The 22794-nt window shown below is 26.6% G+C and overlaps 1 protein-coding gene across 3 annotated transcripts in view; it reads left to right on the top strand.

The window, feature by feature from the left end:
* The window catches only part of LOC129969602 (dopamine D2-like receptor), a 185240-nt gene extending 170363 nt beyond the window's left edge, over nucleotides 1-14877 (top strand). For all 3 annotated transcript variants that reach the window (XM_056084246.1, XM_056084247.1, XM_056084248.1), the window contains 4 exons: nucleotides 6592-6701; nucleotides 10326-10578; nucleotides 12093-12744; nucleotides 14493-14877. In XM_056084246.1, coding sequence (XP_055940221.1) covers nucleotides 6592-6701; nucleotides 10326-10578; nucleotides 12093-12744; nucleotides 14493-14710 — 1233 coding nt within the window. In that variant the 3' untranslated portion in view covers nucleotides 14711-14877. The remainder of the gene's footprint in view (nucleotides 1-6591; nucleotides 6702-10325; nucleotides 10579-12092; nucleotides 12745-14492) is intronic.
* Nucleotides 14878-22794: the final 7917 nt, after the last annotated feature.

Raw genomic sequence — 22794 nt, 5'->3', positions numbered from 1 at the left:
TTCGGAGCTTAGATTCAAAATCAATAACTACAAGAAAGAAGATTGCTCGAAAGGAAATATCAAAGATAAGGTATGCATCATTTTTTGAAGATAAATTTTTCTGATTTACGTTTGAGAATTTTTCCAATATTACCTTGGTTTGAAGAAAAATTAATAACATCCTTTACCTTTGATCAGAGCATTAGTGATGTTCAATACCCAGTATCGATAAAAACTGTGATATATCATATGCTGGTTCAATCGATGCCTTTTGCTGAAAAATAAAAGATGCTAAATTGTTTCAGTAGAAAATAAAAGTCTAAGAAACAATCTCGAAAAATTCCTTGTCACCAATTTATTTTTTATGAACAGAGTATGCATTGAATTGTGTATTTTGTTTTGTGATATTTTTTTATTGATGGCGCTGAAATAAATTGTAAAGGTACAAAAAGTTTTCTGGAATTGTATTTATAGATTAAATATTATTCAGGAGTGAAACAAGTTAAGATCATTCATTTACCCATGAAGTAATTGTTATTGCAACTTTACCACTGTAGAACCGTTTCCATAGGAGGCACGTACCATCATCATTGATGTGGGGTAGTAATCTCATAATTAGCTGTACCAATGTTATATTTTGGATGATGAGAACGAACCACAATACCAGAAATTTCACATGGGCATATCTAGGATACACCCGCTGGAGTAGTACCTAAAATAATTAATCGATATTAAATTTCATTAGAGAATATCAAATTCCTGTAAATGCATTATGAGGTTTCCCCATATTCATATTCCCCAATGTTGTTATTGTAGTTTTAATGAATAATATTCCTGGACATGCCAAATTACGGCTCTTACATGGAAATTACAGAAAAAAAAATGTGAGCTATAGGATTTTTTAATCGAAAGGACATTTGAAGAAATCAAAGAACGCAGATCATTTCCGAGTTTCCTAATAAGATTTTATGATCTATTTCATCATAACTAGCTAAGCACAACCTTCAAACTGACTATTCCGAACCGCCGAAAAGCACACAGAAAAATTTCAATAACCTAACTGCTGCAATAGCAACATTGGCGAGAATTGTGGTCGAGTCCTAAAGGCTATTCACCAGCCACAGTACAAGGAAGGAACCCTTAGGAAATACGTCCCGTCATCGATGGGAGAAGCCAGACCCCCATTTTTTTTTGTGTACCCACAAGGATGGAGAGAACCAACACCATACCGGAAGCTCTTCATACTCAATTATGAGGTGTCCTCCATGGGACGTCATAACTATTTAAAGATGGAATCGTGCTAAATATAAAGGACTATTACAACTAACTTCACTCAATCTAAATTTTTAAAAATCATGTAGTCATTCGCCAAAATTTTGATTCTAGTGGAATAGATTTTTTTTTCCTTACATACTTCTTTTCAACTCTGTAATCTTCGAAACGTTGACATATGCATTGTTTATTTAGGTTTTCTAATTTACTATTCTTATTCGTATTAAATAAATATTGCTTTCCGGGGATTTATTTTCTCTCCAGTTTATTTATATTTAAGTATACAAGAAATTGAAATGATCATCTTATTATAAGAAAGATACATCCTTATTTTATGGATTTATTATCCTTTTTGTGTTTCCAATTTTTATTATTCCGGTAGCAGTAAACGCTCTTCAATCTAGTATATATTTGATATACAGTGCGTATCCATAAAGTAAAGAGACTGTCTGCCGCGCTTCGCTGCAGTGTTCCTTGGATACGAGATTTGAGATGAGAGTTTAAGCTAAGAAACACACTGGATTGCAGTTTCTTTCAGGCTCTGACACTGTAAATGTTTGAAGTGACACAGAAGTAATCAAAAATTGGGCGAACACTGGTGTAGCAGTTCGCGATTTAAATTTGCTTTCATCATTTCTTAATATTTTCCGATACGCTTTACCTTGGTTAAAGAGACTTATAAAGATGGCGTCGTATCAAAGTTCCAAGATTCCAGGTAGTTCAGTGACTTCAAGAGTGGGCGAACGCACTGGATTGGAGAATTCAGCTATTTGGCCACCTTCAATGAGGGATTTGACGAAAATAATACCTAAGTGAAGAATCTCCTGAGCAATCGCCGAAGATCTCAACTTTTGCTCAACAATGGTGATCATCATCGAACTCTGGAAGCTCCACCATGATATTGCTCCAGGCCAACACATCTGCCTGGCATGGATCTGAGTTGAAACCTTACCGGAGTCATCTTACAGCCTCGACGTGAACTTGGCAGACGCTTTCTGCTTCCAAAGGTCAAAAGAAGTCTGAAAGGTTGAATTGAACACAACTATAAAAATGGGAGCCATTGAAAAAATTGCCCATTCTAAATTAAATAAGTTTTTACTGTGATAGATAATAGATAATTGCTGATTTTTTTTCAAAACTAATTTAAGAAATTTTGTGTAAGGAATTATGTTAAGTTTTGTAAAACATTCAAGAAATGCTTAAAATCTTGGTAATGATAAAAACCTAAAAATGGCGAAGGGTTTCCAATTACATAATATTACATAATCTCATGTAAATATATTTCAGTCTATGATAACCCATGTAAAAATTGGATTCACTTAACCAGTAAGGGATGGATTCTGATAACCTGGGAGTAAATTCCCATTAAGGTCGGAATAGTTAAATGTCGTACTTAAGTATATACTTTATAAATCAATTTCTCTATACTTACTTATGAATTCATTCAATCATTTATTTTAAGATTAGATCTAAAAACCTTCTATATAATTAAACCTTAGTTAATGCAAGTACTTCATATTGAAAAGTCATGATAAGATTATACTGATTAGATTGGTACATCAGACGCAAATTGTGCATAATTGATCTCTGATTTATTGAAATTTCACACATTAATAATTATTTATTCATCCATTAAGGAAATCTATTTAATAAGTTAAAATTGCGTTAGTTTGGCCTTACTATACCTTACTTTAGAATCTCTGCAATAATTTTTACTTATTTTTTAATATACTTGAAAGAACAGTCTTTCACGAAGTCTGCGCAATGTTAAGCATCTCGTCGAAATTTCTCTCATATCCACGATAGACTATGGATATCAGAGTTAGCCAATTTTCTAAGTAATTTATTTAATATTGTGAACTATGGAAATTCAATTAATTCATTATTAATAAAATATATTAATAATGAATATTAATGCATTATAATATTAATTATGAATATAATATATTAATAATTATAGAATAGTTTTTGCAAGATAATCTATAAAAAAAATGTACCAATAGTCTACAATGTTCAACAATATATATATTTTTAATATTGTATTTTTTTTTCTCTTGAAGGATCATGGCAGTTATCTAAAACATTTAAGATTATCAAACATCTAAATAATATTATTGGCTTATTATCATGAAATAATATTTTCTGAAGAGAATAAAAAGGGAAATTTAATGTTTAATAAAAATGCGTTACTTAATGTCAGCTTGAATTGAATGTATACAATTCTCTGATTGAACAAAAATTTATAAACTCCAATTGTTTATGAAGATAATTTATTTTTAAATGCAAAATTTTATAATTTATTAATTTATTTGTGATATTTTTACACGGATTAAGAATAATAAAAAATGAATTTCAGAAATTCATATGCCGAGGATATGTATTCATATGTTCACATGTTCAAGATATATATTTTAGAAATTCATATGTTCAGGATTTGCTTTAAAACTACTGAACACTTGGGAATCACTTTAGGTGCATAGAATGTGTCGTTTTTAATGATGGACGATGTTTAATTTTTTCTTGTTTGTTTAAAATCCATCAATGTTGTTATATAAATAAAGAATAAGAAAAAATGGAAATAATTTTACTAAACAAATATCTACTTTCCAATAATAAAATATTTTTAATCCTTCTAACAAAAAAAATCTAAATAATGTTTTTAAAACATTTCTAATCTATAAAAATTAGCTATTATACTAAATAATTGTACTTAAAAATATTGGTTTGGACCTTTCTCAAATCAAAATTATCTCTTGTTCCTCTCTTTCTCTTTCATGATAATTTAAATATTTCTTTAAGTAGATCACCAAAGTTTAATTTTTGAATATGGATTTTCCATTTTCTGGGTACTTTTTAATATTTCAGAAATATAATAATGGCTGACTAAATGACTTTTGCTTGTATTTTTCAAACTTAATTATATATATATATATATATATATATATATATATATATATATATATATATATATATATATATATATATATATATATATATATATATATATATATATATATAAATATATATATATATATATATATATATATATATATATATATATATATATATATATATATATATATATATATATATATATATATATATATATATATATATATATATATATATATATATATATATATATATATATATATATATATATATATATATATATATATATATATATATATATATATATATATATATATATATATATATATTAAATATCGATTCGTAAAATAAATAAAGCCCGATATTTTAAGAAAATCATTGCCAACAATATTCACTTTTTTTTTATCCCTGTTCAATAGAAGAATTTCTGAATCTTCCTGCTTAATAAGATATAAAATGCAAAATATATAGAATTGAAGTTTCCAAGGGAAACATTAATTTGCTTGCTTTAAAATATATTGAAAGTTTTTGTCTACTAATCGGGAATGCTGGTTTTCCGGTAGACAGAGAAGAGAATTTCAAAGGAATCGATGTCTTTATGGTGTCCTTTCACTATTAAAAATTAAAAATATTGATAAAAACAAACATTTATAAGGATTTTAATTATGCATTATAGTATGAAAAGAAATTACAGTAACTCTTAATTTTTATAAATGAAATTTAATTTCTTACAATGCGATATTTTTCATAATTTTTCTAAAGCCTGATATTACAAAATAGCTAGGAATATTCAAACAGCTTGAATGTATTTATCTAGCAATTCATTTTCACATTTAAAATGCTTGTATTAAAATTAAATTTAGTTAATACTCCTTACTTAAATGAATATTGTTTGTTTTTTAATACAATCGGCTATTAATTGCGTAAATTCTACACATTTTGTCAATAAATTTCATTTCTACATGATTAAGGCATGCGATTAAGTTCTGAGATGAGTATTATTGAAAAACACAGCGGAATAATTCTATTTTCTTTTTTTTTAATTTTTCAGAAAATAGATTGATATAATTTCTACGAAAATAACATATCAATCAAATATTTAAATTTGTTAAAAAGTGAAAAAAGCCTAAAAAGTGATATAAAACAATTGCTTTCTAATTCCATAAATACTCAGTTGATTTGTTCAAACTCTAGGTGACAGATTAAGATAATGACCCTAAGATAACTTAACCTATGATATAATGAACCTAATTCCTGAAGTGAAAAATTAGTTGTACTTCTTATGTCAGCTTTAAATATTGATCTTCGACTGATAAATAAGAGAAAATTTTCTTATTTTGAAGGATTTAATCAACAGTAGAATATTTATAAATAAACAGACTTTTTAATCTCCACTTTAGAAACTGTAGATTATACTGATAAATTATGATATTGAATTTAATATGAATTACGATACTGAATTTAAAATTTTCTAAATTATATTGGATTTAGGGTTATGAAGATTTATTGTGATTAAATTCTCTCAAGATGTAAAGTTTTAAGCAATAACCTTTAAAGATGAAAATAGCATTAGAATGTGTATTAAAGTCAATCTCAAACCTTAAATAATGACTTTAGAAACAGAATTCAAATTATGTTTTGAAGAAGACTTTTCAGAAATTACAAAAATAAAATAAATGTTTTGTTGTTTTTTTTAACTTTGAGAAAAAAATTCGACCTCTCAATTTTGTCATCCACTTTAGGAAAATAGCTGCACAATTTTGTAAAAATAAATTAGATGATAACTGCATTTTCAAGCATTCAAGTTACAAAAATTCAATGCAAAATATTTTGAAGATTTGTTAAAAATTTTCTGCGGCTATTTCTTGTATGAGAGTGAAATTAATTCAGCCTTTATTAGCAATCATATATATAATGCAATATATATAAGGGCAATTTTAAACAATTCGTATTTTGCTATCTTTCAAAGTTTTGTGTCATTGCATGGATTCTTTGGAGATTGATTAAGTAATAACTATCATAAAAAATATCAAAAGTCAAGAATACCTTCAGAAGACTTAAGTACTTCTACAGGACATTGTGTAAATAATGTTTCGTCTGTGAATTTTTTTTTTTTTTTTACTTTTAATCCTATAGTTTGTTAAAAGAAGGAAAAACAATAATACTAGCATTTATATTTGGTAACCGATTAATGCTTCATATTTTTTTAATGTCATAAAAATGTCATCAATGAGATTTAAGTTTTCTAAATTAAATTGATTTTTTCTTGCATTTGTAATAAATTTACATTATTTATTCAAATAAATTATTTATAATTAATCATTTATTAATAATGCATAGATAAAGACCCTTTATTTTTGAATGAAGGAAAGGTAAAAAAGATTTATAATGCCATTTCTGTTACATCTTTGACTTACTTGTATTTTTTTCCACTTGTGGATGTCACAGGTAAATGGAGACTGGGAACTGAGCGACACGTTGTGTGACTTCTACATTGCTGTGGACGTGACGTGCAGCACAGCTTCCATTTTCAACTTAGTTGCCATAAGCATAGACAGGTAAAAATGCTTCACCTTGTAAAATTATCTTGTATCTTTTATTTGCTACAACATTACATAAAGACAATGATGGAAATGAGATATAATAAAATTTCATTATTCCGACCCGATATCAAAAGTGTTGAAATTATACAGAAAAATAAAATTATTTTTAAATTTGTTTAATATATTTTTTTTAAACATTAAAAAAAGACCACAACCTCATTTTAAAGAATAATTATTATCAATAATTAAAGAAAAATTATTTTTAAGCTGTTTCCATATTTTCTGGAAACTTTTTGCACTCTGTCACTGCTTTATACAGTTTCATTCCTTCCTTTATGGCATTTTAATTATATCAGATACATTTGACATTATCGGTGCATATAGGCAAAAGTCGTCACAATATGTATATATAATAATAAAAGTGATAATATCTTTGTCATTTAAGAACATTATAATATTTCGAGGTATATCTTCAGATTGTCAAATCTGGCTATCAGAAGGATTTGTCATAAACAGATTAGAATTAAAAAAAATATATTAAGTTCCCATGACTCTTTATTTGAATTTGTGGATTTAAAGATTTTGTGACCTGAAGAATATCATTTGCTAAAATATTAAAATGGAATTTTTTTAAGAACCATAGATAATTTTTTTAATAATTCAGTTTATGATTTCAATTTCCAGCAAAATAGTATCCATGTTGGAATATAAATAGACTTTCTATAAATTTAGATTTTCATCTGTATAAAATTTAAGAGTTCACCAGAAAATCTAATATTTATGTTGAATTGAAAATGCAATTAATATTCTTAATAAGTTTTTCCTATTTTTTTTATTTTTATTTTTTTTTAATTTCCAAGAATTGGAATTTAAATTCCTTATCATAATTTTGAGCATTGATGTTGAATTTAATTTTGAGCATCTATGTTAAATTTAATTTTGAGATCCATATTATGTTTTGTTAAATGAATATAAGTTATCATATCAGACGATCTCAAGATTACGAGCTTTAAATACCGACATGCTTGAATTTTATGTTTACTTTAAAAGAAATTATTCAGATTATAAATGTAATCTCAATATCCAACTAAATGGAATCTGGACCACGTCATGGATGAAAACAGCTGTCAGAGGGAATGTGAGTTCTACCTGCTGTTGAATTAAATTCCACTCACAGCTTCTAAGGTCTTAACTAAATTCTGTGGACTTCGACATAGGAATGTTTTGGAATGTCTCCTCGTGAAGCAGTTGGGTCTCGTTTCGGAGCTCGTTGCATATAATCGGTGATCTGGATGATTCACTTTGACAAAGGGAGGGATAATAGAAATGTTAATATGATATAGAAGGAATTACACTTAACTATTTAGCACAGGATAATTAATGACTGTAGAGAAGTTATAGCCATTTTGTGAATACTCCTTAACCCTTTGTAGCCTCTCAACTATGAGATAATTGTAGTTTAGCTGTTGAAATAGTTTTAGGACTTAAATGGGAGTTGTAGCAACGTGAATAAGTAGTCTTAATTCATGGAGCACTTAAGTCAATGTGCTATTACAATGCAGATGTATCTATGCATAATTATACGAGATTAGAATAGTATATCTCTGTAGGATTTACTTAAATTACTTAACAGCAGAACAGATTCCTGACACACTACTGGTTTTAAATTAAATAAAATTTTAAATTTTTATTAGATATTTTGATGAAATATCTTGATATGTCATAATTGGAAGAAATTTAGTTATGAAAGCCGATGATTGTCAGAGCGTTAATGTATTTTAAAGTATAAATTTATTATTAATTGTAATTTGAGAATCAGTTGTGGATTTTTGAGCTATGTATTTCATAGAAATTTTTATCACTCTCTAAATTTCTTTCTTCCATTTTAACATATTTTATCTTTATAAAAGTGTTTCAAAAACGATGTATTCTTAAGGATGTAAATTTAAAAGAAACTGAATTAGATAGAAATAAATCATTTCTTAAAAATATCTAATTTATGAGATAATTTTAAATATAGAGATAGATTATATGATCTAAAAATATAGATCATATAATTTTTAATATAGAGTTAGAGCTCTCATAAATGTTTTTTTTTAAATATGTTTCTGCTCCAAAACTTTTATGAATTTTTGTCGGTGTAAATTGCTTTAAAATATTGAATATCAAAATTAAAGAAAAGCAGATATTTCCTTCAAAATATTGATTTATAATTCAAAAAGTAAATTATACAAAGAAAAATATATATTTATAATATAACATAGATTATCTATAAAAATTAAGATGTTAATTTATTTATATATAATACTTTATATAGTTTTGCTTTATTTCCTGTATTCTCACTGAATATCTTATATACAATGAATGCTTAAGAAAGGACTTTCCATAGTATTTTAAATTTTAATTTTATATAAAAGTCTTATTGCATGGCTTTTACTCTCTTTTGTAATCTTCTCATTAATTCGGTAGTGATATATTAAAAAATGTCTACCAGCGGATATATATATAAGTATATAAGTTAAATGACTCTTTTTAAATAAGAGATTTGCCGGCGTCCTGGCATAGGGGTAGCGCGTCTTCCCCGTGATCTGGGCTTCCCGGGTTCGAGTCCCGGTTTGGGCATGGTTGTTCTTCTGTTGTTCTATCTGTGAGATGTGTGAATGTGCCCTCCTGTAAAAAGGGGTTGTGCAAGCGAATGAATGATGCGTGAGTGGCAAAGTCGTACTCTTGGTCCTAGTTGGCGCTGCTATAAAAAATAAGAGACGCCCCCCTCAGGCTTAACTCGCTGTCTTCGTAACAGCGGGCTTGTCAGTGGCAAGTGCCATAAGAAACAAACAAACAAATAAGAGATTTTCTTAATTATTTACAAGAACTCTTGTTTAACGTTTACAACAAATTCCTTCATCGAAATTCAAATTTCATTTTCCCTTTCTACATATTTTATACATAAGTTATGATTCAGGCAATAGTCTGTTTTAAATCTATATTTTAAGTCTATAGTTATGTATACCCAACATTTTCTCTATCTGAATGTATCGATTTGAACACTGTATATCTTTAACTTATACAATAGTTAACATTGCCTACAACTGTTTATTTCATATGAACGAAATATAATGAATACAATTTAAATATGTTGTTTCAATAACATATTTGATAGGTAATTTGAAACTTTTATGCAATTTTTGAATCTTTAATTTTTAATAAAGTTAAGATGTTAAATAAAATTATTTATTTCAACTTGTACTTAAATCGGAAACTGGAAAAAAATAGTTATCTCTGTAAGACATAAGAGATTATTAATGAAATTCAGAAAGTCATATAACTTTTACAGCATTAGAAAAGAAATGCCTTTGTTAATTTTTATGATCTTTTCTTTTTCGTTCAGATAATTATTAGAACACGCTATCAACTGTATTTGTTTTAAAACTTTGTATTGAAACTAAATTAAATTATAAATATTTCTTTTACATTAATAAAGCAAAAATGAAAACTTTGTATGAGATTCTCTACTTTCAAGTCTATAGATTTTATAGAATAGCAATATTTATGTTGAATATTTTTTAATAATTTTTTGGCAGTTATTTCATAAAAATTTTGATCAACTGATCCATTGTATCCATTTTCACTATTTTTCAGGTATATTGCTGTAACGCAACCCATAAAATACTCTAAGCACAAGAATAGTACAAGAGTTTCATTGACTATTGCTATTGTCTGGCTTGTTTCTGCCGCCATTGGATCACCCATAGTTCTGGGACTCAATACATCACCAGAGAGAACCCCACAGCTCTGCGTTTTCTATAATTCAGATTTCATCATTTATTCTTCACTCAGCTCCTTTTATATCCCATGCATTATTATGATCTTCCTGTATTACAAAATTTTTAAGGTAATACTATTATTTATGCTTGGGTAACTCTAACAACTATATTAAATGCTTATAAATTGTCAAGCATTACATTTTTCCGAAATATTTTGAAATGGGAATGATTTTATTCAGTATTTGATAGTTATAGTTTTAAACACTGTGAATATTTAAAAAAAAGATCAAAAATTGAAAAAAAAATGAAAATTACATTTTGTTTTAGAATATTACTTATTTATCTAAAATCTTACAATATTAACTTATGTAAGGAACTTAACAATAGTTTATAGAGCTTTGAAAACATTCCACGATATAATTTCGCGTTTATTATATTTCCATGTACTTTTAACGAATAATCCAAATATTATTTTAAAAAATTGCAATTGTACACACTAGCGTTGAATAGAGTTTCACAAAAGGGTGTCTCAGTTAAAATGCTAATATATATATATATATATATATATATATATATATATATATATAGCATTTTTTTTATTTATTTCATTTTATTTAAGTATGCAAATTTAAATTAATGAGTATTACGAACATATATACAAATAAAACTGGTTGTGAGATCCTTTTTCTTTAACTGAACTCTTAACGCCTCTAAAATAGAATGTTGATGTTATTTTAGATTCAGCGCAGACATGCATCTCTAAACAAGTTGTCACTATTATTTGATAATTTTATTATATCGCGATACTGATCAGGGTTCTAATAAAAAAGAAGTGTATCACTTGAAAAAAGTATTGATAATAAATAGTTAAGTATTTTTTAATTTATTTATTTATTGAAGGTAGTTAAATATGCTAAAATATCTTGAAGTCATTCATTTTTATTTTTGCTTTATTTAACTAGAAAGAGAGTTCATGCTTCTAAACATTAAATATTATAGTGAATTTTTAGTTCACTTTTTCATATATTAAAGGTATCAAATTCCTGCAATTATATGATCTCGATGACGATATTTTATTTTAATACATTCAGATTTTATTTATCAGGAAATAAATTTTAGTTTGACAGAATGATAGCAACTCGTAGAGGGTGTGATAAAAAAATCATAGTAAGACATTATAGCAGAAAACAAGAACGTTTCTTATATGCTAATCAAAATTAATTAATAAAATAAATATAGAAGCCAGCCAAATTTTATCAAATTCATGCATAAACATAATAAGGGATTTGTATATTAATGGAGCACAAAATTATATTTAAAAACTGAAAATATAGCTATATGCTGTTTTTTCTAATAATTCTTAACTGCAATACGTGGATTGAAATCGTTTCCGTAATTAGATTAGCTGTATATTAAACATGACTTGGTAGTCAGACTGGATTTCAATACCAATTCATTAAATATAAGGTTTGATTTCTTTCTCAATTGATTGCGGAAATTTTACATTTAAAACACTACTCTTTAAATTTTTAAATTTCTTGGGGTTTCTTATTGATTATTTTGTCCTCACATTATAAAATCAAAATTTATAAGCCAATTCAATTCCATTTGTTTAATATTTTTTTTTATTTTATTTCCACAGGCGATTCACGAGCGTGCTAAGAAAAACAAGCGCAGGACTGGAAATTCGGAATCAGGAGGTTACCGCAGTACAGGCAATTCAAGCCTTACTCCAGAAACCGCTGGATCACATAACAGGCAGACACAACCAAGCAGCTCAGGAGGTTACGGAAGCAAAGGTCTACAGATTGTGGTGGAAAAAGACGGCTTTACTACGAACACTGGTAGTGGTAGTCAGGAAGACGACTATGATGACGATACAGCTGGGGACGACAGTTACCGCCAAGAATCTGTACGCGGTGCTACAGCAGCTTCAGCCATGTTGCTCAGTGCATTCATGACAGAGACTATCCGAATCGAGATACCAATAAATGGTAACACAGATTCCGGATATGGCACTTCTCATGTTGAGCAGGAGACTCAATTCACTACTGAGCAGACTTCGCCAAAGCACATTATCTCTGGCATTGACCTTGCTGCAGCTAGAGGTCAACTGAAAAGAAACGGTATGTCCAAGAGGAAAGGCGACCGAGACGGAAGTGACATGCCCGGAGGGATAAAGAAAAAGTCGAGATTTAATCTAGGGAGAAGACACAAAAGCAGCCGGAAGAAAAGGGAGAAAGTGTCTGCAAAAAGGGAGAGAAAGGCAACTAAAACTCTTGCGATAGTGTTAGGTGAGTATTAAGAAATCCAGAAGAAGACAAACTTTTATTCTTCAAAAGACTTTGTTTTTTTATTTAATTTATAAAAAAAGTTAATATTTGTTTTCAGTTTTCTAAATTTCTTTTATCAACTATAAATTTTTTATAAACTTAAACAAAATCTTATAGTTCAAACACCCTTAGCATTTTCTTTTCCTTTTGATAAGAGGTGGCTGTTTTTTTATGTCAGGATATAATGAATATTAATTCATCTATTACTTAAATTAGTTGTTTCTGTCGACAGCTAATTCCTTTCAGTAATGATTATTTACTTCAAAAATCATAAATTTGCATTTTAATACAAACTTAAAAGACATAAAGGAATATATATATATATTGGAATTCTCAATTCTTTTTGTTATATATAGACAACTAAAAACTTCTAAATGAATGAAACCTATTTTCTAGCTTTTATTTTTAAAACAAAAACCTAAGTCTTACTTTGGAACCTTGCACTTTATTAAATGCAAATTACACGTCTAAATGATGTTTTATTAATTTTAGTCAAATTTTTTTCTTTAGGATATTTTCTATGAACAAAATAATATACATCCAATCGTATTTATTAACAACTACAAAAATAGTTTATTTTAAATAATCAATTATAATATTATTTAATTTAAATTTATAAAATATTTAAACTTGTAGAATTTTTATCTAAACTTTTTTTTCATTTTTAATGTTAATTGGGAATCGTAAATACACTTTAATCAGTGCTTGAGAATTATTTTAACCAATATTGCACTCAAATATTTGATCCATTATATAAATGAGTATCTGAACATTTAGCATTCATTTCTGTTCATAACCCAAGTCTTAAAAGACAAATTAGTCTTCCTGGATGAAACATGAAGGCCATTTTTTTCACATTTGGGATGATCTAATCAACTGGATAACATCTTAAATGCTTTTATATAGAAAAGTATTTTCGAGTTAGCATGTGACAATTTTTGCATGCCAGTTTCGAACAATAAATCAAATATGAACTCCTAGCAAGTTTTACTTGACTTTTAAAAGATGCGTATTATTAAAACAAAATTAAACTGTCAAACATGATGAAAAATGTCTTTTTGCATTTAAAAATATCTTGCATGATTTGGGCATACAATATATGCTATTAGAATCAAACTAATATAAATATAGGCTATTACGATATTATCCCGCTCCTTTGTATAATCATTATGTTTTCAAAAGAATAATTTGCAGCAATAACCCGAGATATTATTCTTTGTCATTATGAAGTTCGAATACAGCAATTATATTGCTGAAATATTGAGGTGAAACATTTATAATATTCACCATTATAAATACATGAATATATATTACAAAAGAAAAAAATGATTGGAGGCAGCTGAATTAAATAATAATTTCTGTTCTACAATATCAAATTATTTATTGAAACATTACGCTTTCAACTTAGTTATTAAAAGATTAATTAAGTTTTTTTTAAACCTAAACGCATCAAACAATTCCACCAATAGCCTCTTAAAAATTGCAGAATTTTTTATTTTAGATTTTACTACTATGTTAAATGGAGTTTAGAAAATATTGAAAAAAGTGTTATACATGAGCCACTAAATCAAGAAATAAATTTTGCCCTTAAAATTGTCAAAAACAATCCAGTATATGAATTTTCATAATTTTTAATTTTTTTTCAGTTTCATATAATTTAACATTTTTAATAAATATTGCACTTATGTGATTTGTTACTTTTATTATAGGAATGTTTCTCATGTGTTGGGTGCCATTTTTTACCTGCAACATCTTAGATGCCATTTGCATCAAATTGGAAAATGATGATTGGAGGCCAGGAATGACCATATTTCTTCTCACAACATGGTTAGGCTACATCAACAGCTGTGTCAATCCCGTTATATACACTATTTTCAACATGGAGTTCAGAAAGGCTTTCAAGAAACTTTTGATTGATTCGTGGTAATGTCATACCTCAATAATGAGTCAACCAACATTCCTTGAATCAACCGAGGAAGTGAAATATCTTCTGAAAACTCAGAAACAGTTATTACTTAAATATTTACTTATATGCTGGAATTTTAAAAACCCACCTATTTTGAAAAATTTGGAAAACAAACCTTTTCTTTTTGTAAAGTGTGAAAAAGCCAAATTAAATCAAATATTATTTATCAAGTTTACCTGTTTATTTCGACATTTTTTAATTTTAATCATATGTACTGATGTTTTCACATTTATTTGTATTACTATGACATATATCAGAACTAACATAAGTTTTATAACATGATTATTCAATATTCATGATAAATTTATCTTTTACGATAAATCTTAATCACTAACAACCGCAATGACTGGATATTGTGAGTAAATTTGAATGACAAAATGAAGAAAATCACAGATATCTTGATTTGAAGGCTTATATTCTATATCTCTAATAAATATGATAAAAAATTAGTTAGATCACTGAGAAGAAAGATATTTTTTATTTTAGTAAAGTTTACTTTTAAAATTTCAATCTTGAGTTCATCCTTACTAAAATTGTAGAATCATCATATCAATATTTTCTCAAATATAACAGTAAGAATTGTTACTCTTTAAGAATAATAATTTAATATCAAATAAATTGAATATTTTTTTTATTAAATGTGTTAAATCTTTTAAATGGAGAATTTTGGCACACAATGCAAACACATGGGAAAGTTCAAACCTTAAACCCTAAAAGATTGAATAAAAAAATGATTTATAATATTTCTAATTGAAATTTTATTTGCTTTGCAATACTTCATTTTCACAATCATGAATGAAGTAAAATTAAATTACTGTATTTAAAAAAATATGCAGCATTTCAGTTCTAAAATTATAGAAAATTCTTAATTTAATTAAAATTGCCGTATTAAGAATAGGATATTTTAAATAGTTCAGGTTCACATGTCAGGATATTTGAAACTAATTTAGCTTTATTTATGTAAAGGAACGAATTTTTTTCTAAAATCAAAACAATAATTTTTAAACCTATGTAAATAAAAAAAAGACATAGAAAAAAGCATGAAAAATCAAAGGAACTTTCATTTAAGTTAGCTTATGGTATTTATAAGTTTAAGACAAGAACTATTCTTCAGGAGTTAGACACTTTTATCTAAAACATTTTTTAAAGTTTGAAAAGTGCGTTAATTCTTACCTTCCGAATAATCTGTAAGTTATTGATTAAGCTCAAATGAACATTAATACATAAATTAGATTATCTCAATCGATACATGAACTCTTATTTTTTTTTTTTTTTTGCTAATGTTTAAATTAATACCAGATTTTTATTTTTTTTAAATTTTCTATTCTTATTTACATTTAAAAAAATAATGGCTATACATTATAGCTTTCAAATTATATATATATATATATATATATATATATATATATATATATATATATATATATATATATATATATATATATATATATATATATATATTCGCGATTAATTTTCTTCAGTTTTTTGTACAGAAAAAATAAAAATTTACGACAAGATTGTATATGAATTTCCACAAGTTCCATTTAATATTTCTGACAAAACGCACTCAAATATAATTCAGATTCATTTTTTTTTAGTTATAGAATACGTGAATAGGATATCCTTTAAGGATTTATATCGTTAATACTTGATGAAATAGTTTTCAAAGAACTATCGATTAATTATAATTAATAATTCATAAGCTAAAAAAATCCAGGAATAAGGGATGATTTTTAGAGCTCCATAAAAAATTATCAGTGCTGATGGATCATCTTAAAAGCTTTATTTTCTTGAGTAAAAAATACTTTAGTAAAATTCAATAAATTACAATAGCCTTGATCGCGATGAAAATAAAATGTATTGTACGTTATCCATCTTATATAATCTCAAGTTTCATCAAGAAAATAGTCCATTTAAATTCGGACTGAAAACCCAATGTTTCAACGATAGTGATTGAAGAGGATAAAATGTCTATTTAAATTTATCGTTTATTAATTAATTTAAACTCGTAGATCATATGAAAACTTATAGCTTAGACACATGCATTTGAACTAATTTCTGTGTCAAATTCAATTTTATGTAGATGGATATATTAAACTTTGGAGATGTTTTTATGCATTTAAACATAGATAATTCCATCATAAAATTTAAAATATTCAAAAACATAAATGTAAAACAAGTATTTTTTTATTGAAGAAGCTGTTAGAAAGTACAACTAAATTTTTCAGTGAAAATTATAATAATACATTTAAAATCACCTACATTATACATATCAATACATTTAATAAATGACTATAAGATGAATAACTTAAGAAACGCATTAAGAAGCGATATTAAAATACAAGGAACTTCTGAACACATCAAAGAGAAAGCTTCTATAAATATCAAGACAATTTTCTGAATTCATCACTAAAAATAAATAAATAAATAACATTGATTAATTCATCTCAAAAAACAAGTTATTTTACAAAATATAAGGCTATGTTTGCACTTTTTATTAAAGAAGAGTCTGAATTGAACGCATATATGAAGAATTGCGTATTTTAAATACCAGAATAACATACGAGGTTTAGTTTTTGACTAAACATCGTATTATCATACTGTAATTATCATACAAAGAAAAAATTAGAGCCCAATATATATTTTAATTAGCCTATAAATTACCGTTAATACATTCAACGTATAAAATGTATCGTATTTGGAGATAGAAGCAAATAGCAATATCCCCCTTTAAATCGAGAATCTCCATCAATATTGAATTATAAAATAAATTATAATAAATTATAAAATAAATTATAAATAATTATAAAATAAATCATAAACCATTCATATTCCTTGAGGTAATAAAAAACTGAAGTGGAATCATTTTCATTCAAGATCTTTCATTTTACTATCCATGCTAAAATTTAAATATTTCACAAGAATTATTTTTCAATATATTACAGATACAGAAATGCGGGAGTAACAAATATCACATTTTGTCGAACCTGCAAGCATTTACAAAATTCTATTAAATATTTGGTATTGAGAAAAATATCAGTATGTGAACTATACTACCCAGTGAGTAGTATCTCGTGTTGGTGAATAAGCTGTTACATGGTTAATACCCGTAATCTTATGAATTAAAGTCATTTATTTTTCTGTACTCCCATACAAAACATAGAGAGAGAGAGAGAGAGAGAGAGCATGAGAGTTAAATCATGCGGTTCTCAAATATTTTATCAATAATACACTCATTTAAAAAGCAAGTTTTCTGATAAGGAATTCTAGTATTTTGATAATTTTTTTTTATTTTTAACTATTTATTTAGTTTTTCCGCATAAATCAGTTTTTAGCTAAATTTAAACCAAAGAATTGATCACACCAACAAATATATTATCCATCTTAACCAAGAGCAAAAGCATAAAAAACAGCAAATAGACATATGTAGATATGTCTTAAATAACTTTTTGTTTGGAATTGTTCAAAATAAATATAATGTTTTTAATACTAATTCTATTTCAAAGCTATCTAATCTTTGATGGAACTGACTAAAAATTTAAATAATGATTATATCTAAGTTACCACTTCAAATTTGGTAATCAGCGCATAAATATTTTATGGCATTTACAAGAAATAAAATAATGTATTCTACAACTAATAACATGAAAAAGATTCACTAGAAAATATAAAGTAGAAATGAATTTATCTTTCCATCCTTTCAATATAACAAGCGAAATTGCATAAGCAAGAACTAACAATGAAAGTCATAAGTTAAAGAAACACTGGATCAGGGAATATTTTTCCAAAATTTATTCTCGTATATTTCTGCTATACTTCTCGAACAGGACGCAAATTGGAGCGTATTTCGCATGCCAAGCAAAAGCAATTTACAAAACAGCATATATCTTATCAATCTGCACCATCTGGTACACGAGTCTTTCAACGGCGCCAGGAACTAGTTAGATTTTTCCCTAAAGTAAAAACCTCGGTGATTGTTACAGATTCATAATACAAGGCTGCTACTCCTGATTTTCTATTGCAAAATCACACGAAATTTCTTTAATACCGAATAAAGAATTGCTTTCGTGTTTTTTGCCGTCTTTATGATTAGGTTGTTCTTTTTCTTTTTTTCTTTTTGTTTTTTAAAATTAAGTTATAATGAAAGTTTTGTTGTTTCGTAATTTTTAAACTTGTCTTATATCAAGAATTAAAACACAGTATGTTAGTTTTTTGTTAATTTGAACCTTTCTGATATCTTTTGCTAAGATAAAAAATATATGTTTTAAAAAGTTTTCGACAATTTGATTTCTTAGATGATTTTTCAACAAGAATAATAAATGTTATAATCTAGAGATTACTTTTATAAATATTCATAAAGAATGTTAAAAAATTTTTTTTTATCCTCCAATTAATTTTTATTATTATTTTTTTTTAAATAACCTTGGAACAATTGATAATAGTATAGTGCTGAAATTGTATGTACATATTGAATACATTCTGAAGCTTTGATTTGCTAACTTCTTTTGTAAAATTTTCTTTCATTACAAAACAAATTGTAAATTAATCAACAAGATATGAAAGTATGTATTTTATTTCCAACCCAAATAAATAATTTTACTCTTTATTTAAAACTGTTGCAAAATCAAAGAAGTCAGCATATTAAGCAGATTAAGATTGATTGTCCAAATTATCTTAAGAATTCGATTACAGATTTCTTTATAAAACTACTGTAAAATATTTATCCACTTTCTTTCTCAATGAATTCACAGTGTCGCTTTTTATGTTTCTAATTTAATTATTCAACAAAAAATTAAGCTAATTCTGCCATTCTAGTTTAATTCGCATTTATATTCTTAATGAGCATTGGCGCACTCTGTTTAATCCTGTATTTTTCAAATGCATATCAGTAACAGTTTCACATGTGTCGTACTGGCAGGCCCCAAATATCCGTTCAGCTATCCTACGATGGACGCCAAGATACCTGAGTAGCATAGCGAAATTTCCTTCTCCCTTTGATTGATTGAATACTCGTGGCCCATGCTCCGTTTGTTAGAGACACTCGCCATGTGAGTTGGGGGAAAAAGAGGTTCTCTGAGATGTATTAAAGGATGTCCAAGCATACATTTTTTTTAATAATTGTCAGATAAACGGGATACACTTTTGTACATTAGCCCTTAATGTACAGGTTTTAAAGAGGGTAGGACATTTTTCCTAATTTTTTGAAATTATAACGTGTATCTTCCAGTTTTATGAGGAACCTGTATTCAAATTATTTTTGGAATGAAAAGTTTAACATAGAGATAGCTCCATTTTACGCATACTTCCAATTTTAAGAGAATCGACAACATATTTCCCAATATATTATGTCGATAATGGGAATTATAATGCACGAAGATGAAATGAAATTCAATTTTCACGGAAAATTACTTGTAGGTAACATTTCAATATCTTGAAAGTAATACATTCATAGTTTTTTTTTTCGAAACAGAAGGAAGAGTGCTTTATTTAAGAATATACCTTTCCAAATCATACCATACATCACCCCTGTAGTTGTTTCCAAAATGCAAATGGTAGCATAAGTAGTTCCAAAATCATGGAGAAGGAATTGATAAATTGAATCAATATTTAAAATATCTGCTTCGAGTTCGAATTATTATATTTCCCCATTGCTAATCATTTAAGTTATTTTCATCAGTTCAAGTTATTCATTTACCTTATTTTTGTTGGAAAAACTCAATAGAATGCATCTTTCTTCAGAACAAATAAATTATTATGATTTAATTACTTTATTAACGTATGGTGAGATTTTCTGGTACCCTCAGTTTTCTTTACTATTTTTCAATTTCAAAAGCCATCATTTAAAGATATCTTTAGGTTTGTGTTTGTATATGAAGTTGTTTATTCACATAAAAATATAAGTTATTTTATAATCTATGAGATATGTTGCAGAGTATTCCATTTCCTATAAATTTCAATCTATTTGAAAGCTGGGATTATTTTTTTTATTAGAAATTGCGGGGCATATATTTCCAGTAGAAATTCCGATTTTACTTTCTCGTATATGAGGTACAGATAAATTATTGTTAACAACAAAAAAGTTAGAACTCGAGATTTCCTCGAATCTACAAATTTCAAACTTCCTAGAATTCGAAAAATACATTTTAGGCATCATGCTTGACTTTAAACACAATGGCACAAACATTTTTCTTAAACAATTTAGTTACGTTTCTTAATTTCAATACAAATTTAAGATACACTTCCTTGTTTTTAAGAAATAAATCTTTGTAATTTTCTTCACTAATAATCAAAGTGAAAAAATTTACTCCATTTGAATGTTCTAGTATTCTAAAGCCTAAATAAGGAAATTTTATACGAAAATATTTTATCATAAAAATTTAATGAACGCAATTTTTTTGTGCTATAATCTGGGTTTTTAATCTTATGCTTGAAAAGTTTTCACATTCTAAAAATTAAGGAAAGCGTATACATGAATTTATTGAAACATTCTTTAATTCGAAATCCTATTGAAGAAAACTTCTTATATGAAACAAAGAATTCAACGTGCTTATTTTATTTTGGTGATATACATTTTTTGAAAATAACTGATTACGTTTCACTTGCTTTTCTGTTTCGTAGAAAACAGGGTGCATTTAAACAGTAATTACTTGCTGAGACAGAAACATAAAAACATTAAAAAACATTTTTCTCTCTAACTACTTAATGGAAAAGAGAAATAAATTTCTTCGTCAAGTAAATAAAATTAGAACGTTCATCTAATCTTCTTAGTGCACTTCTTTCTTTTACCGCTTCAGTACACTGCTTTCCATTTTCTCTTTCTTGTAGATATCTTAGCATATCATGTTTTCTCCTTATCTGGAAATGATTTGTAGTTACTTGATATTCTTAACATGCATATCTGAAGATTCTTGAATTTAAAAAAATAACAATTAAACTTATTAATAGTTCTTTATCATAAGACATGTAGATGCGAGAAATATATAGTGGAATACATTCACAATAATTTTATCAAAAGATATTTAAAAATGGAAATCTATTGATTTAAAAGCACAACTACACACTCAATAGAAATTTGAATAAACTTTTATATATCGCTTGTAATCAATAATGCAGAAAACAATTATAAGTTTGAAACCAATAATGGAAGCAGCGAATATCCCAATTCATAAAAATTAACAAATTGAGCAGCTGAACACATTTCCTCATCACTGGATTTGTACGGAGTAGCACCATTTTGCATACAAAAATTCGCCTCAATAAAATTTTCGCGTTAATATTATTTAGAAATTTATTAAATTCTGATATATAAGTTTTGCTATATTTTGCTATTAAATTTCAAACTTAAACATATACATCGTTATAAAAATGATGTTCCTTGTATTAACCCTTTCTAGGGCAGTGGGAAGTATGCTTCTAACCAAATTTATCAATATTTGTATGAAATTATGTAGATTGGCATAAGTTATAACAAATTTTTTAGTAAGTCAGAAACTTAGATGCTTCAGTTCTTTATCACAGACAAAATGATGTGTCTTGATTTGTTACTTAATTATTAATTAACCAAAATAATTAATTAATCAAATTAAATTTATCTAATAAGCTAAATGAATCCCTTTTCTTATTCTAATTTCAAGCCTAAAATATTTATGACTAGAAACATAATATGACTAGAAAAAAATGACCCTTAAAAGGGTTAACTTTTCCAGCTGATTATCGTTCCTTGTATTATCTTTTGAAACTATGGACAAATCAAACTACACATACGCATAATTTTTCTTTTATCACCTTAATTGTTCTGATTTTAATTATCATTAGATCCAGAGTAAAAAATATTTATGTAATATATGAGTAAAAACTATTAAACTTTTTCAAACAATTGCATACACATAATTACACTTCAGCAAACATGTACCTATTTTTAATCAAAATTTTATTTTTTCCTAAAAGAGCATGTGTATATTCAAATACACATAATTTTTGCATATATTAGTTTATATACATAAATGATGTAGATATCATTTCTGGGATGAAATAGCTTCCACAGG

Source organism: Argiope bruennichi, chromosome 5 (assembly GCF_947563725.1).
Source record: "Argiope bruennichi chromosome 5, qqArgBrue1.1, whole genome shotgun sequence".
NCBI lineage: Eukaryota > Metazoa > Arthropoda > Arachnida > Araneae > Araneidae > Argiope > Argiope bruennichi.
The sequence above is the reverse complement of the archived record's forward strand: the minus strand, read 5'-3'. Positions and strand labels throughout refer to the sequence as shown.